Raw genomic sequence first — 16064 nt, 5'->3', positions numbered from 1 at the left:
ATTCAGAGTACAGGTATTGTATGACTTATACTGTGTTTCTGAAAAGGAATCCTGAGGACCCATTGTTCTAGCGTTAACCAATGATCGTTCAAAATTTATTTTGTTTGTTTTTTTTTTTTTTTTTTGGTTTGTTTAATTGTAGCTCATGTAGATGAAAGAGGACCCTGTTACAATACCTCCTTAACACAGTACACAAGCAATACATACAATGGGGCAGATAGTCAACTGGTGAAAATTGTAGAAGTTACATTGTCAGTTTACAGCAGTTGAGGATCTGCGCTAAGGGGTATTAAACCCTAGATACCTGCAGCAATCAGAGTAACTTCTATTTTAAACAACACACTGAGTATGCAGAGTGGCAACTGCTGAGTTTTAATTTAAAATGGTATCCATTGCAGACACACACACAGGCCTTTCAAACTATGAGTAGACCCCTTGTCTGAGAAAGGTAATAAATTTTTAGAGGAGAGAATAAATAAAGCCACCTTCCAAATTGCCTGATTTCCAATTTTTGTTAAAAAAAAAGTCTGAATACATATTTGGTGTGGCTGTAAAAAAAATAAAGTCAATGAGTTTCATAGTTTTTGCTGAGGTAGCCTCTGCTCCCCCTCCCCTGGGGTTTCACAAAACCACACAGAGATGCTCTTTTAAACTTCATTCGAACAGCTAAACCTTTCCTAAGGTAGCTAGCTATTTTGCTAGATCTGACATCTGTATGTCTTAAGTGTTCTTTCTAACTTGCTCTTGTGTTGGATATTAAGTGGTGGATCTCACGCTATTTTAGCTTCATGTCACTAGTAAAGCTGGCAAATACTGAAACAAAAAACCCACAGTATATTCAAAATGTATTTTGCTGCACTACTGGAAGAAAATTAAGACTCAAAGCAAATTAAAATATTAATCTTAACACGTTTACCAGCAGGAATATCCACAAAAATAGCTAACAGTAACAAGCTATTACTGATTCTCACAGATTTTAAATTCATGCTAGTGAGAATATGCCCTGTGCAAGGGATGTTAAGATACTGAGCCAATTGGGAAAAGGAGCACATTATAGGTCCTCTGTATCCAGTCAAAATAGCTCATACTTGTAACAAACTGCCACAATTGAGTTACATACCAAGAATTGTTTGAAGTAGTAACTCAGCAAATAATTTTGAGCAGATTGTAACTTTTCTCATCAGAATATGTGAACAGACAAATATATTTGTTGAATAACGTTCCTTATGAATTACTTGCTCCATTCTAATTGGGAATGTCAATGCTCACAGACAACTTATGGAACCAATTTTTGCAAGTCTTAAAATGCATATGGGCAGAGGAAGTTACAATTACCTAGATGGCAGATGCATAATTTAAAGACTAGGCTACAAAGAGAACTAGAGATCATCATAGAATATCAGGGTTGGAAGGGACCTCAGGAGGTCATCTAGTCCAACCCCCTGCTCAAAGCAGGACCAATCCACAACTAAATCATCCCAGCCAGGGCTTTGTCAAGCCTGACCTTAAAAACTTCTAAGGAAGGAGATTCCACCACCTCCCTAGGTAACGCATTCCAGTGTTTCACCACCCTCCTAGTGAAAAAGTTTTTCCTAATATCCAACCTAAACCTCCCCCACTGCAACTTGAGACTATTACTCCTCGTTCTGTCATCAGCTACCACTGAACAGTCTAGAGCCATCCTCTTTGGAACCCCTTTCAGGTAGTTGAAAGCAGCTAACAAATCCCCCCTCGTTCTTCTGCAGACTAAACAATCCCAGTTCCCTCAGCCTCTCCTCATAAGTCATGTGTTCCAGTCCCCTAATCATTTTTGTTGCCCTCCGCTGGACGTTTTCCAATTTTTCCACATCCTTCTCGTAGTGTGGGGCCCAAAACTGGACACAGTACTCCAGATAAGGCCTCACCAATGTCGAATAGAGGGGGACGATCACATCCCTCGATCTGCTGGCAGTGCCCCTACTTATACATCCCAAAATGCCATTGGCCTTCTTGGCAACAAGGGCACACTGTTGACTCATATCCAGCTTCTCGTCCACTGTAACCCCTAGGTCCTTTTCTGCAGAACTGCTGCCGAGCCATTGGGTCCCTAGTCTTTAGCAGTGCATGGGTTTCTTCCGTCCTAAGTGCAGGACTCTGCACTTGTCCTTGTTGAACCTCATCAGATTTCTTTTGGCCCAAACCTCTAATTTGTCTAGGGCCCTCTATATCCTATCCCTACCCTCCAGTGTATTTACTGATTACTATAAATCTTCTAAAATGACAGCCACACAGAAATTCTACACAAATATCTCTGTGGTAACCACCCTGCAACACAGCATACAGTCACCACCCCTACCTTCAAATAAGTCTCAGTCGCTCTGGCTGTTGTCTATGAAGCTATTTTGACTTATTACACTGGCTTTGTCATAGTGTTGAAAAAAAAATCTAAGTAATAATAGTTGGACAAAACAATGTACAATAGAAGTTTTATCATGAAGTATGTTGCAGTTGGCACTGAATCTCTTAGATCTACATCCTTTGCAATTATGTGCAGCGTTAAAAATCTAACACCTATTGGCATTACAGTCCCAATACCACCGTCTACCCAGGCAACACTTGATATGAATTTAGTGTGCATTTTGCCCAAGTAAGGATTTCAGCAGTATGTCCTTGATGCCAAGGGATTCTAATGCAGTTGTCTCCAAACCTTTTGGATCGCGCACCCCCAGGCCAGCTCTAGGGAAGCGCAAAAAAAAAAAAAAAGGGAAGAAGAAGAGATGCCGCCAAAGAATCAAAGGTGCAGGAGCGCTGCAGCCGCTGTGCCAACAGCGCTCCTTGGGCAGCGCGCCTCCTGCCGTGCACCCCCAGGGATGATCTTGCTCACCCTACTTTCGAGACCACTGTTCTAATGCACAGGTAATGTAATGCCTCTGAAAAGCAGAGTGGAAACAGTCTGGCAAAAAGTCAAACTGTCACAAGATCCACAAGTAATGCTGAGATGGTCCAAAACTATTGCTAGTCCTACCATTCAGTCAAGACCCCATCTGTATTTGAACGGTTAGGTTTTTATTTCCTATCAACACTTTGCTCAGCTATTGAGACTTTGTCTAGCTACAGAAATACATTCCTTTCATCTGTTTGTGAATTGATACGTTACAGCTATTTAAATAATGGTCACTTAGTGTCATGCCAGAAGTGGCTCCACTGCTGTCAGTGGATGAGGTTCTCACTGGTTTATAAATGGAGCCATCAGTTTGGTAATGATGGCAGGATATACATTTCCAATATCATTAATGAAGGAAAGATAGCCTTTGGAGACAGTCTAACCAATACTTGTATATTTCGATTTAGTCACTGCAGTACTTGAATAACTAAACATCCTGAGCATCCATTACTTTGTCACAAGAGAATCTTGGGGGTGGAGATTGTTTCTGCCCCCCCCCCCGCATTTTTTTTATAAGAATGCATTTTATTTCACTTTACTATGCAAAGGAGGCTATTGTACAGCACCTTTAACACACAAATTTATTGCATAAATAATTGTTACAAGCTGTCTGCCTAGTCAGAGGTCTAGACATGGCCAAAACTATGGAATTCCACAGCCAACATCCGACTGATTACATAGAAATCACTAAAAGCCCGGATATCACTACCCTGAAAGATTCTTGCTATGGAAATAGCACAAAATTCTAATGGCCCCCAATTACTAGCCATTAAATAAATAAATAAAATTACTAGGTATAAAACAGAAACAGTAAGAGTCATGCAACAATCAAGTACAAAGGGCTAAAGCATGGTTTTGGTAGAAAAAGTTAACGATAGTGACATCTATGGGGTCCATATTTATATTTTGTTAATGACTCTTGTCCAGGGCAAAGAATCACACGAGTTGGCCCACTGATTGAATTGGGACTACCTGCATGAGTAAGGATTTAAGGGATTATGGGTTTTACATTCAAGCACCCAAAATCTGCTAAAGTACCAGTCAAAACAAGATCGTTCTAACTGCTTTTCAAATCCTGAATACAGTTTTCCAGTGCTGGAGAATACATTTCTACCTCATACCACATAGTTACAATAAAGATTCCAGAAGCAGTACTTGGCTGCTATGTTACCTCTGCATTATCCAAAGTAATAAAACTCAATTTTTTCAGCAGATAAGACACAGAGGAGCAGAGAAGAGCAGTAGGAAAAGTTTTGTTTTGTAATCAGTCACTTTCACAATCATTCCCGCACACTTCTATAATACCCAATACATAATCACAGTACATTAAAGGCTGCATAGCAGAAATATACCTTTTTCCATTTTACATCTACACCTGACCCTCGTTCTGAAAATGCCAGTGGCTCGTTGCTCTTTCCTACCTCATTGCAAGAGCAGGAAGCATTAACAGAGCATGTTGTCTTTGCCAAGTGCCAAAAATACCTGTCTGCTTGAATTAAGCATTGTGTGTGCAAGGCAGCAACATAAAAACACTGGAGATCATTAATCTCAGCCCTTTTTAAAGGCAGGTTATAATTATTCGTTTTGGGACAAATGAGGCAAATGCCTATGCAAATATTACAGTAGGATTAAGTTAATGCCATGCTTGAAACAATGAATGCAGTGGGCATTTGCCTGGGTAAAGAGTAAGAGACAGACCCTCTACATCCTTTGGCTCTTTATCTGTTAAGCTTCTTCATTCACAGCAAGTTTTAAATTAATCAGTGGTATCACACCAGTTAACTTTGTCCACTTCATAGCTCCTCTTTCTGTGTAGCTAGGAATTTCAGTTACAGCACAAGTTTCCTCCAACACAACCCATACTGCTGATGCTTGCTTGTGCTTTTTAATGAGTGATGTGTGTTGTGTTAGTTTTTGGCTAACTCTGTCGAGATCAAATAGGATCACAGATATTGAACATAGAGCCTGGTCCTATAACTCTTATTCACATGAGTAGTCACACTCACTGGAATCAGTGTGTGCCTGGAAGTAAATAGAAACAATTTGCACAAGTAATGACTACTAGTGCAAGTAAGAGTTGTAGGATCAAGCCTTTACTTTGAGCTGCAAGTTTAAACTAAATGCTTTCATGCAGCCTGAAGAAACAGCAATTGAGTTAGTTGCAGATCCAAGACTAAAATGACTAAATTATTTCAGATAAATTCAGTTATCTGCTCCAGGCAAGGGTGCATTTACACTGTATCTGCAACTATTTTGCATTTAGAGTTTTGTTAGGCAATAACAATCGGAACATTAAGGATCTAAAGCTGGTTAAATGCAATTTCAGTGATTTCCTCACCCGCCCCCCCAGCCATTTTGAACATTTATTTTTTTACCAAGAAACATTTTATCATGGATCTACTAAAATATTTTATCACAGAGGACTTAGGGACATTAAACAGCCTACTCACATAAGCACATGACAGGTCTGTTCCCTTAAATAACACTTCAAACCAGGTGCTGCATAGTTTACACACACATTATTTCTCTTCAACAGGTGAATATTACATGTCAATACAGCCCATCTATGAAAGCGAAATCATTCAAATGTATGACATGACTTCTGGGAATAATTTACAGCAGTGACAGCATATGCATGAAGACATTCTAATTACCAACTATAGTTATGTTTGAACACAACTGTTAGAAACTGCCTGATTATGTCTCTTTGCCCTTCTATGCACTTGTGGTGGCAGGTAGTATAAGTGTAGCTACATCCACACTGCAATACATAGCAACATGTGGCAGTGAAGGACTTCTTCAGCAGGGAGAGGCTCTGGCAGTGGAAATCTGCAGGAAAATTTCACTGCAGCAGAGAAATGCTCCAGTAGCAGGGAGCTGCCAGACCCTTTCCCTGCTGCCTTGTCCCACCAGTGCCTTTCCCTGCTACTGGAGCCTCTCTCTGCAGCAGGGAAAGGCTCAGTGGGGAGGCAACAGGATGCTGCACTGCTAAAAATTCCAGTGTAGATGGGAGAGGCATGGCCTGGGAATTAAGAGACACATATATATACACAAACCCTAAAGTTCTGGCATGTCTTTGTTCACCTAAGCAGTGCGTCACTGTCTTCATTGCTATTTATACCCATGCTGGGGGGGGGGGGGGCATGCAGTGTACGTACTCGACATGATGCTGTAAGTGCAGACAGCCTTACAGACATTTTCCTCCACTTATCTAGCCAATAACACAACAACAACATACAAATGACATGGGGCAGGTCTATTTACAAAGTTAGCTAGTGAACAATACCGATACAAATTATGAACTTGGAAAGCAATTAGAATGATTTTGACAATACAGTCTAAGATATTCCTTAGAAACAAGCTCAGGAAAATATCTGCAACTCGAACACAAATATTTAATTTCCTTCCGACTTAATTAAAATCCTGCCTAAGATATTGTAGTGCCAATTGATTAGTAGACAAGATGAACATGAAAGGCAAGATTTAACATCCAGGCTCTCTTACGCTAACAAAGAAATAGTGCAATAGGATATGAGTTCCATCTGGGACTATCGATTTATAGTAGCTATATCCAATTCTCAATGGGCCAACAGGGATTGTTTCTACATCTCTTTACTGCAAGAGGGAGCCTGATAGCATTAGCATTTTTATAGCATGTTGTTTTGCCATCATCACAGCTCAGAATATGCCACTGATGTCACAAAACTCAAATACATCCCTTTTCTACTTGTGAAAAAAGGGGATAGGACAAAGGAGATGCATGGAAGATACTGAAAATAGGCTCTGGGTGTACCAGTTAAAGATCACCATTCTTGACTCAGAAGTGTCTTTGCCTCTCCTGTCATGCATGATTTTATAAATATTATTGCCAGTGGCTCCAAGATTTCTTCAGCTAATTCCTTCCATAACCTCAGGTGAATAGCATTCGGCCCCATTCAAATTGGTCAGAAAAATCTCTGAGATGTTCTTTACTTATCCCGATCTGCATCCCTTCCCCTTTATTGTCTATGGTAACTTCTCCCAAAAAACAATATGTGACCAGATAACTAGCAAACACTGAAGCAAAATAGGGATTGAGCAGCTCCGCCTTCCTATCATCTTCCATTACCAACTTACCTTCTCCATTGAGCAATGGACCCACATCATCCTTGATCTTTCTTTTTTGGCTGATGTATTTGAAGAACCCCTTCTTGTTGTTGTCTCTAACATTTCTACACACACACACACTAAATATTTCCAGTTGCTCAGATCCAAATATAAAGAAACACACTGAGAAAGATGGGAAATTAAGTAATTTGAGGCAATATCTCCATTTGGTTTAAGATCAACAATCAAGCCTCCATTATTTCTGCCTGTGATAGGTCACACCATGGCTCTATTTGTGACAGTTAGAACTATGTTCCCAATTCAGCAACGCATTTACTCATGTACTTACGTTCCACTGACATCAATTTAAAACACATGCTTAAGTCCTTTGCTGAATCAGGGCCTAAGTTCATAAATGGCTGTCAGAGCATGATTCTCAACATGGCTGTGGACAGGGTTTTGTTTTACCAAGTATTCTCCCCCAAAATAATGTGCACATTACCCTAGGTGTGTGCACAAACACTAAGCATGGTAGACTTCTTGTTCTCACCTATATTAGCAGGGTGTTGAGCTTTGTTAGCCCTGTCCACACCAGCAGGACAAAAGTCCGCAACTAGCAGGTGTAAGGGAAGAACAGTGTTTGATGTCCATGCCAAATGCAGCTCAAAATTCTAGTGTAGGTAAAGCTTTAGACACCAGTAACCCTTATCCCCAAATGTTTGTACAATTCAACCTCTTTTTTCAATTTAATTTTTAAAAAACAAAACAAACAAAAGCTTCTATATTAAGTGTGTTTACTTCTAAGAACCTACTTCTTTAGACTGAGTTTATTCCAGACTTAGGGCTGGTCTACATGTGCATTAGTCGGTGCTAAAATATGTGAAATTCTAGTGTGCACTAGCATGTCATGCACTCACTGGCCTATATGAACCCTCCTGGCACACTCAAAGTCACTTAGTGTACTTTAGTGTCCAGTTTCTAGGGCCTACATTAATACGCACTAGGAGACATTTAGAGTGTACCAGTGGTGTCCATACGGGCCAGCATGTAGACAAACTCTTAAGAAAACTCAAACATTTAGTGGATCAAAAACAGTAAGTTGGAAGCAAACAGATCAGCTCCCTCAATAAATCTTAAGAACTATTTTGTATAGTAGGGGGATAATGGTTATTTTCTCTCAGAAAAATCTCTAAGTACCATAAAGTAAAGCTGAACAAAATATAGTGCTACAACTGTTTCAGGAAATCCAGTAGACATAATCAATAACTGACTTACCTATACACTTCCTGTGAAACACACTCATAGAGTTCCTCAGCAGTAAATTTTATGCTGGTATTTATCTAAGATGAAAGAGGGAGAGTTACTTAGGATCACATACTAATTAAAAATCACATGGCTGACATAACATACACTGGACCTAATGTTTACACACTTAACTGGAATGATCTCAAGTCTAGACAATGAGAAAAGAACTGAAGTCAGACTATATAGTACAGATCAAGTACTCCCTATTCAGAATGATAGGGCAAAACAATCTGGAGCTAACAGTGTAAGTATCATCCTGATTTTATTTAATAGCATTTTTATAGCAGCTTCCAGATAACTCTCTAGTACAGAAAGAATCATTCCCCCAATTCCATAGCAAAAGATTTAAAGAATTCTGAGCTCTGAAATCCATAAACAAATATACTAAGCATACATGGTAGATGTGAAAATAGTAATACATCCTATAATAAAATGCCTATATTCCACATATGGAATACATATTTTTTGAATCCCCATACTTATATGGACCCATTAGTCTTTTATTTCGAGTTCAAGTGTCCGACAGCGTCCCTGATCTGTTATCAGCAGAACAATATTTTCTATTTTACAAGTTTAACAGGATAGGAGAGACACTGTTGTCTGCTTTGTAACAGGACTTTTAAGGATGTTGAAGTGACTCTTAGAGGCAGATTTTTAAAAAAATAAAATAAAAAAAAGAGACCTATATAAACACAGTTCTGAATTTCAGGTTTCATGTAAACATTCCAAACACTGCAATGCCACATACTTGTTTTTCTGTTTGGGTCCTTAGGTTGCTGTTTTGGGTCCACACTTTTAAAGGGAAAAAAATTAAAATAATGGATAGGAGTGACCTAGTTACAATAGGGACAGTTGTCGTTTAGGGGTCCTCTTTCTGTAACAACTGACCCATGTGGTTGTGGTGAGGGTTATTATTTATATTCTAGTAGGTCTTAGAGGTTCCAATCAAGACTGGAACTCAACTGTGCTAAGAACTGTACAAAACACACGGACAAGGCAGCAGCCCTGAAGAGATTACAAATATACCTATAGCACCACCCATTGTATAACCCTGGAGAACTAGCAGCAAAACTGCTAATGTACACTGATTCCTTAAACTTAGTTGCCAATTGGGTGCTGTTATGACAAGTTTAGTCTTTAAAAATAACTCATTTTATCTTGAATGTTGGCTCTATTAGAGTGAGCAACACAACCAAAAGTAAGATAACTGGTGATTCCAATGCTAGAATTGAATGTTATCCCTAGAATTAAGTTTTTCAAAGTAACTACATAATTTCATTACAAATCTTATGTAAATTATTTGTACTCTGTGTGAAAATATATTTCTAAGTTTTGATATTTCCACATGTGATGTAATTCAACTTCAAAATAAGGAGTTAAAAGTTATCTAAAAATCGACAATTCAGAAAGTTAGGAACCTAGACCAAAAAAAAAAAAAAAAAAAAAAAGAAGTAACACATGCAATACATTACCAGGAAAGTGACTGAAACAAACATAGAAGGTGACTATCATTTTACTGATGGGGAAAATGAGCACACATGTTGAGCCTCACTCAAGGTTACAAAGCCCATTTCTATGGAAGAGTCAGGAACAGAACCCAGATCTCCCAACTTTGCATCCTCAGCTGTAGTCACAACATCCTTTCCAATTTTATACAGACACGTTTTGCTGGATTGTCAATTTGTTCCTGAAATATTTTATTCCTTGCATAGTGTATATATTCATATATATTCTGACAAGATACAGTTTGATTTCTTAGTGTGCTGTGTAAATGCGGTTTCTAGGAATACTGTTGTTCATGTTAACTAGTGTTCAAGCCATCACTCATGTGGCAGTGGCTACCCATACAGGTACTCACTTTCAAACAAACACTTTTTAACTGAAGTCCTCTAAATACAACTGGTGATCTCAGATTACCTTAATGTCTCTAAATTGAAGGCCGCAGGCCCCACATGACTGCCTAATGGATTAAGTTAGGATTATTTTTGTAAATTATTAGACTGGTGATATTTTGGTGACTGTTAATTTTAAAAACTTCCCTGTAATGAGTTTATAATAAACCAGTGTCCTAAATTTCAAGGCTGCAGCTTGAACAGGGTACCTGAATGGTTGGAGTTCCATTAGAAAGTCCAATGACATCTGATCAAAAGAAACAGTTCACATTTTTCCCCCTTAGACTTTATGACGAATAATGACCAAGAGTACCAAATTTCACAATTCTAGCTCAATTGGACCATGAATGGTAGCTCTACTGGTTAGGCAACTCACTACATTTGCCTGTAGTATGACATTTGGGGATTTTAAGAGCAGGCTGGACAAACACTTGTCAGGGATGGTCCAGATAATACTTAGTCCTGCCTTGAGTGCAGGGGACTGGACTAGATGACCTCTCGAGGTCCCTTCCAGTTCTATGATTCATCATTATACATTTCCATTAAAGATTTTCAAAAAGATAAATTTCATACCTCATTACTGATTAGGAAGTTATAGAGCATCCAAATGTCTTGAAAACTACTGTTTGGGGTCAAAACTCTAAAAAGAAAAAGAAAAAAGTTTAAAAGATGTTTTGTAAAAGAGCAAAAATACCCTGGAATGATATACATCTAAATTAGTAAGATACAGAAACGCCTCACTGTGTAAAAATTCTAATGAGTTCCAGAACAAAACAAAATGAACACTCACAATCATTTCTGACAGCTGATATTTCTCCCCCCCAATTAAAAGAACTAAAAGAGTTTATTCTCTTAGTGGGAAAGTTCTATAGAAGGTTTTTCCCCAATTAAAAATTCTAATGCGGTTTTCACATCAGCCACTTCACTACATAGAAAGGGGGGAAAAGCATATAACTAAAAGCCTTTTGTTTCTCACTAGCAAAGCCTCTCTTGTGTCCAGAGGGCAACAGAAAACGGATACACAATGCAAAGCTTTCCCACACTTCAAAACAAAACAACAAACAAAAATGAAGGACTAGGTACAGTTTGAATTTTTCCTGCATATTTCCCATTGGGTATTTTAGACCCCCAACTGAGCTGCCTGCACCCAGACTGTTCCACACAGAACCCTCTCACCCCACACCTGGATCCCCCCACACTGAGCCCCTTCACATGGCCTGGTTGAGCCTGCCTGCCCCACACCTGGTGTATCTGGTGCAGAGGGGCAGGGCCCCAGGGTATTTCTGGGCTAGGCCCAGGCGTTCGGCTGCATCAGGGTCAGGTGCAGCCTCCCCATGTATACTCCCCATGGAGTCTGCTTCCCAGGGGGTGCTGCAGGGTGATCTCCCACCTTTGTGCAGTCAGTGGCCTGTGCTCCCAACTGCCATGGTGGAGCCTCTGCATTTATTTATTGACAAATAAAACTTGCCGAATTTTGAAATATTGTGCACAGAATTTTTAATTTTTTGGCACAGAACGCCCTCAGGAGTAAAGACCACTTTAAAGCAAGGAACAGACCAGGAATAATCAATGGCCGGTATTAACATATATCCAGGATTCCTGTTTAAGAACTAGAAGCCATCCCAAACTGTTTCATACCAGTTACCCAAACTAAATAAGCTATATCAGCAACAGGACTTTTTGCTAGTATAAACTGTCCACACTAGGAGAGTTTGCTGGTATATCTATATTGGCAAACCCTGGAAGTGTAACAAGCCTAATTCACTGATTCTCAGTTGAAGCTGGTTTCTAGTTCTTAATTTCTCAGTCTGGTGGAGGAAAGGTTGGATCCAATGTTCTAGTTTGCACCATTTTTAAACTTATAAACTTTTAAATAAAACTTATTCGCTACTAAATTAGGTCTATGTTAGCCACCATAATCATACTTAATGACACAATGGTGTGGACTTAACTTTTAAACTTGACATGTGTCTATGCACAAGAATACACATTACATAAAACAGACACACACATACCATTTGAAAAAGAACTTTTGCAGAAGCTTACTTTCACCTCCTCCCGTGACCTCCATGTATTGAACTGACAAATTTATAAAACAAGCAAACAAGTTATATCTAGAAAGAAGCAGAATATACTAGTACTGAAGTTTGATAGCACAGCGAAGGAAACAGAGAGCAACTGTCTTCTAAAAGGTATGAAGAAACCTCGGTTGCAAGATAACTCAAGAAAGGCCATATAGTGCTAAGAACAGTGCTCTTCAAAACTGTATTTACTCTGTATCTGCTAGTGAGAAACTTTTTGTACCAGCCAACTTAGTTGTTTTTCTTCCATTAAGGCATTAAAATAAAGTTAAGAACCACTGTGTATTTTTTAAACACTATGTGCCTGATTTTCAGGTAAGTTCCCACAGGTCCAGTTGAAGTCACTGGAAATTCTAGGAGCTCAACAGCTCTGAAAAATCAGGTGCCATGTGTTTAAGAAATGAAATTATAATCCTGGACTTCAATTTATTAAAATGTTTCCATCGCTAGATCTGCACTTTTTAGATACAATTCAAAAGCATTAAAAATAAAAATATCCCTTTTCCATTAGATGTTACTAGCATACGGAAAACTAGTTAAGAAAGTCAAGTCATTTAATGCAACCAAACATGCTCCATTATGTTCCACAAATGCACTATCTAGGATTAGATGTTTAACACAGGACTATGTGAATTTTTTTTCCCCGTTATAATGCACTATGATCAGTTAACAGATTCACTGTGAAAGCCTTGTTCGAAATGGTGAACTATTTCAAAATTGGGACAGGAACAAAAAGCCCATTTTTCTTAGAAGTGTACTGAGGGAAAAGGACATTTTAAATTAAAAAGAACATGCCTTAGGGTTACTTACTGAAACAAGTTTTAATTATTTTTTTCAAAAAAATCAGTTTAAGAGCGAGAATATGGTACTGAAAACATGCAGGCACTAATAGTTTCTCACATACAAATTCTCAACGGCCCAGATTATGCATAAAAACATTTTTTTCTTTTAAAAACTAGCTATACTTGCCAGAAGAAGCTGATGGCTTGTACAAACCCCTCTAGGAACCTTAAATGCTTCTCTGGTTTAAGCTTTTTAAAGATTGGCAGATCTATTCATTTTTAGTGCTCCCATCAGCATGGTAACTGGAAGACGAAAAGCAGCTAACAAAATAATAATTAAAAAAACTTTCATAGGATTAAGTTGGTCTGGGCCAACTATAACTTTTATTACCATTGATATTAATATTTGGCACTTATATAGTGTCTCTCACCATAGCATCTCAAAGTGTTAATTACAACTTTGGGCTAAATTCACTGCTGATGTAAGTAGATGCAACTCCAGTATACGATTTTGGACCATTAAATCTAACACTCTTAACATTTACAATTTACTCTTAAAATTCAGTTAAGTTAGGGAGAATTAGTGGTTTCCCCACGATCACGCAGCAAATCAGTGTCAGAGCTGAAAACAAAAGCCATGACTCCTGATGTCCTATTCCAGCGTTTCTCAAACTGGGGTCCCTGGACCCCTGGGGGTCCCCAAGGGTACTCCAGGGGGTCCACGGGCCCTGCTGAGAAATTGCTCCCCCTTCCTCTCAGCATGCCAGGGAACAGGTTTTCTACCTGCCCTGGCTCCGTGCTGCTCCTGGAAACAGCCAGCAAGTCCCTGCATCCCCTTTGGGGGTGGTGAGGCATGGGGTGGCTCAAAGCTGACTCCGCAACTCCCATTGGCTGCGAACTGCTGCCAATGGGAACTGCGGGGGTGGTACGCAGAGATCCCCAGTCCTCACCCTCCCGCCTACGAGCTGCTGTCAGAAGCATGTGCTGGTTGCTTTCAGGAGCCACCCCAGGTAAAAGCAGCACCCCTCACCCCCTCCCACACCCAAACTTCCTCCCTAGAGCCCGCACCCAAACCCCCTGCCCCAGCCTAGTGAAAGTGAGTGAGGATGGGGGAAGAGTGAACAATGGAGGGAGGGGGGATGGAGTTAGTGGAGGCAGGGCCTCAGAGAAGAGGTGGGGCAAGGCTGAGCCGGGCAGCTCAGATATCCCCAAAAAATTTTAAATCAAAAAGTGGGGTCGTCGGTTGCTAAAGTTTGAGAACTGCTGTCCTATTCTAATGCAAGACACACAATAAAATATACAAAATTTTGTTCTCTTGTGCTGGATTAAAATGTAGCCTTACTGTGTAGAGTTACTGAGAGACAAACACTTCCTAGATGTAGAAAATATCTAGAGGCAAGTGCTAATGTAACTTTACTTCCAATTCAAGCATATTGTTTCTCATAAGTCCAAATCCTGCAAGGTATGCAGCATCTTATGAAATCAGATAATAGAGATGATTTATTTATTTGTTATAAAGCACAATATTTAAACTTTTCTTCTCCTGAAAATCACAAACAGCCCAATCTTACTCCAAGTGAAACCGAAGACAGGCTTTCTATGGACTTCAGTGAGGCACAATCCTGAAAACCATTTATTGTATGAATACATCCACTGACTTCAGGAGGACTATTTGAAGTCTCAGTAAAGATTTACAAGATCAGGCCCTAAGTTAGTACATCAAAGTATTTGACTCCAAAATAAACCCTAATACATGCAAAACTCTAACCAACCCTGAAAATTTAACAAATATCATCTATGCAATAACCCTTTAGCATGTATTTTAAGATTACATAAAATTGGCTTTAGAATATGCTTAGGAGAGAGGCTATTAGATTTCCACAGAACAATCAGCCCTTCTCATCCTCCTCAGTCACTGGAATTTTCTCACCACCTGAACAACTGTAGAAACATTCTTGAATTTAAAATATCTTTCATAACCTTCAGCATAAGGAACAGATGAAGCACTGAATGCTGGCAAAGAACAAAGTTTAAGTACATTTGCTTGGCTTTACAATCTGGCTGAGAGTATTAATTTAAGGAGTTTAAAACCTTCTAGAAGAAACATAGTAAAATGTTTTCTTTTGTCAATTTAAAATACGGTTATAGACAGAACAATCCCTGTGGAAAAAAAGTGATTCCATTCTCATTCTTTGGCATGACCAATTTTCATGTATTTACAAATATAGAAATGGCCTTTTGCATTGGGATATATTTGATCCAGAGAACAAAATAGTTAATTTTACCGAACTGTTCTGCCTTGGAATAATCCATGCCTTTGAGTGGCACAAGTTTCCCTTAGCAACTATCTCTGCTTAATACGGAAATGGAAGCAGCACTGTTTCCAATTCATTTTCATTAAGATAGTGATTCTGCGATGTATGTGTTTAGAAATGGACAAAAATAATGACACCACCATGCATTTCTCACAGGCCATTGAACTACAATTAGAAAGTAATGGACTTTCATCCCTTACTAATCTGGGCCACATTCAAACCCAAAAACTGCAAATGAAAGGTTTCATACCCCACAGCCAGTCAGTCCTGTGTGTGCTAAGGGACAGATTTCCAAGAGTTCAGCTACACCGAAGTAAGAGGCAAGATTTTCAGCAGTGGCAAGCACCCACAACTCCAACTGAAGTCAATGGGAGTTACAGGTATTCGATATTTCTAAAATTCAAGCACTACAGGACAGATTTTCAAGTGCTCAGCACCAACAAATGGGCCAGCTTTTCAAGAGTGCCCAGCACCCAGCAGCTCCCATTGTGACACTCAGTATGCTGAGTTCTTTTGATAACCTGGCCATTTGTTTTTGGCACATCGGTGAGCGTTGAGCTGAAACTTCTGAAAAAAATCAAAGTTTTACATGACTAAATCCTTAAGATTGATTGTTATAATGTAGATAAACAAATCGTTTACATATATGATTGGCACATCATCTTTTCCTCTTAACTGAA

At 39.2% G+C, this 16064-nt stretch overlaps 1 protein-coding gene across 4 annotated transcripts in view; it reads right to left on the bottom strand.

Moving 5' to 3' along the window:
* SWT1 (SWT1 RNA endoribonuclease homolog) overlaps window positions 1-16064 on the bottom strand; it is a 157409-nt gene that overhangs the window by 91078 nt on the left and 50267 nt on the right. For all 4 annotated transcript variants that reach the window (XM_077823960.1, XM_077823957.1, XM_077823959.1 and 1 more), the window contains exons 17-18: window positions 10780-10846; window positions 8285-8349 (exon numbers count right to left, since the gene is read on the bottom strand). In XM_077823960.1, coding sequence (XP_077680086.1) covers window positions 8285-8349; window positions 10780-10846 — 132 coding nt within the window. The remainder of the gene's footprint in view (window positions 1-8284; window positions 8350-10779; window positions 10847-16064) is intronic.

This window comes from Eretmochelys imbricata, chromosome 8 (assembly GCF_965152235.1).
Source record: "Eretmochelys imbricata isolate rEreImb1 chromosome 8, rEreImb1.hap1, whole genome shotgun sequence".
Lineage (NCBI taxonomy): Eukaryota > Metazoa > Chordata > Testudines > Cheloniidae > Eretmochelys > Eretmochelys imbricata.
This window is presented reverse-complemented; position numbering and strand designations above follow the sequence as displayed.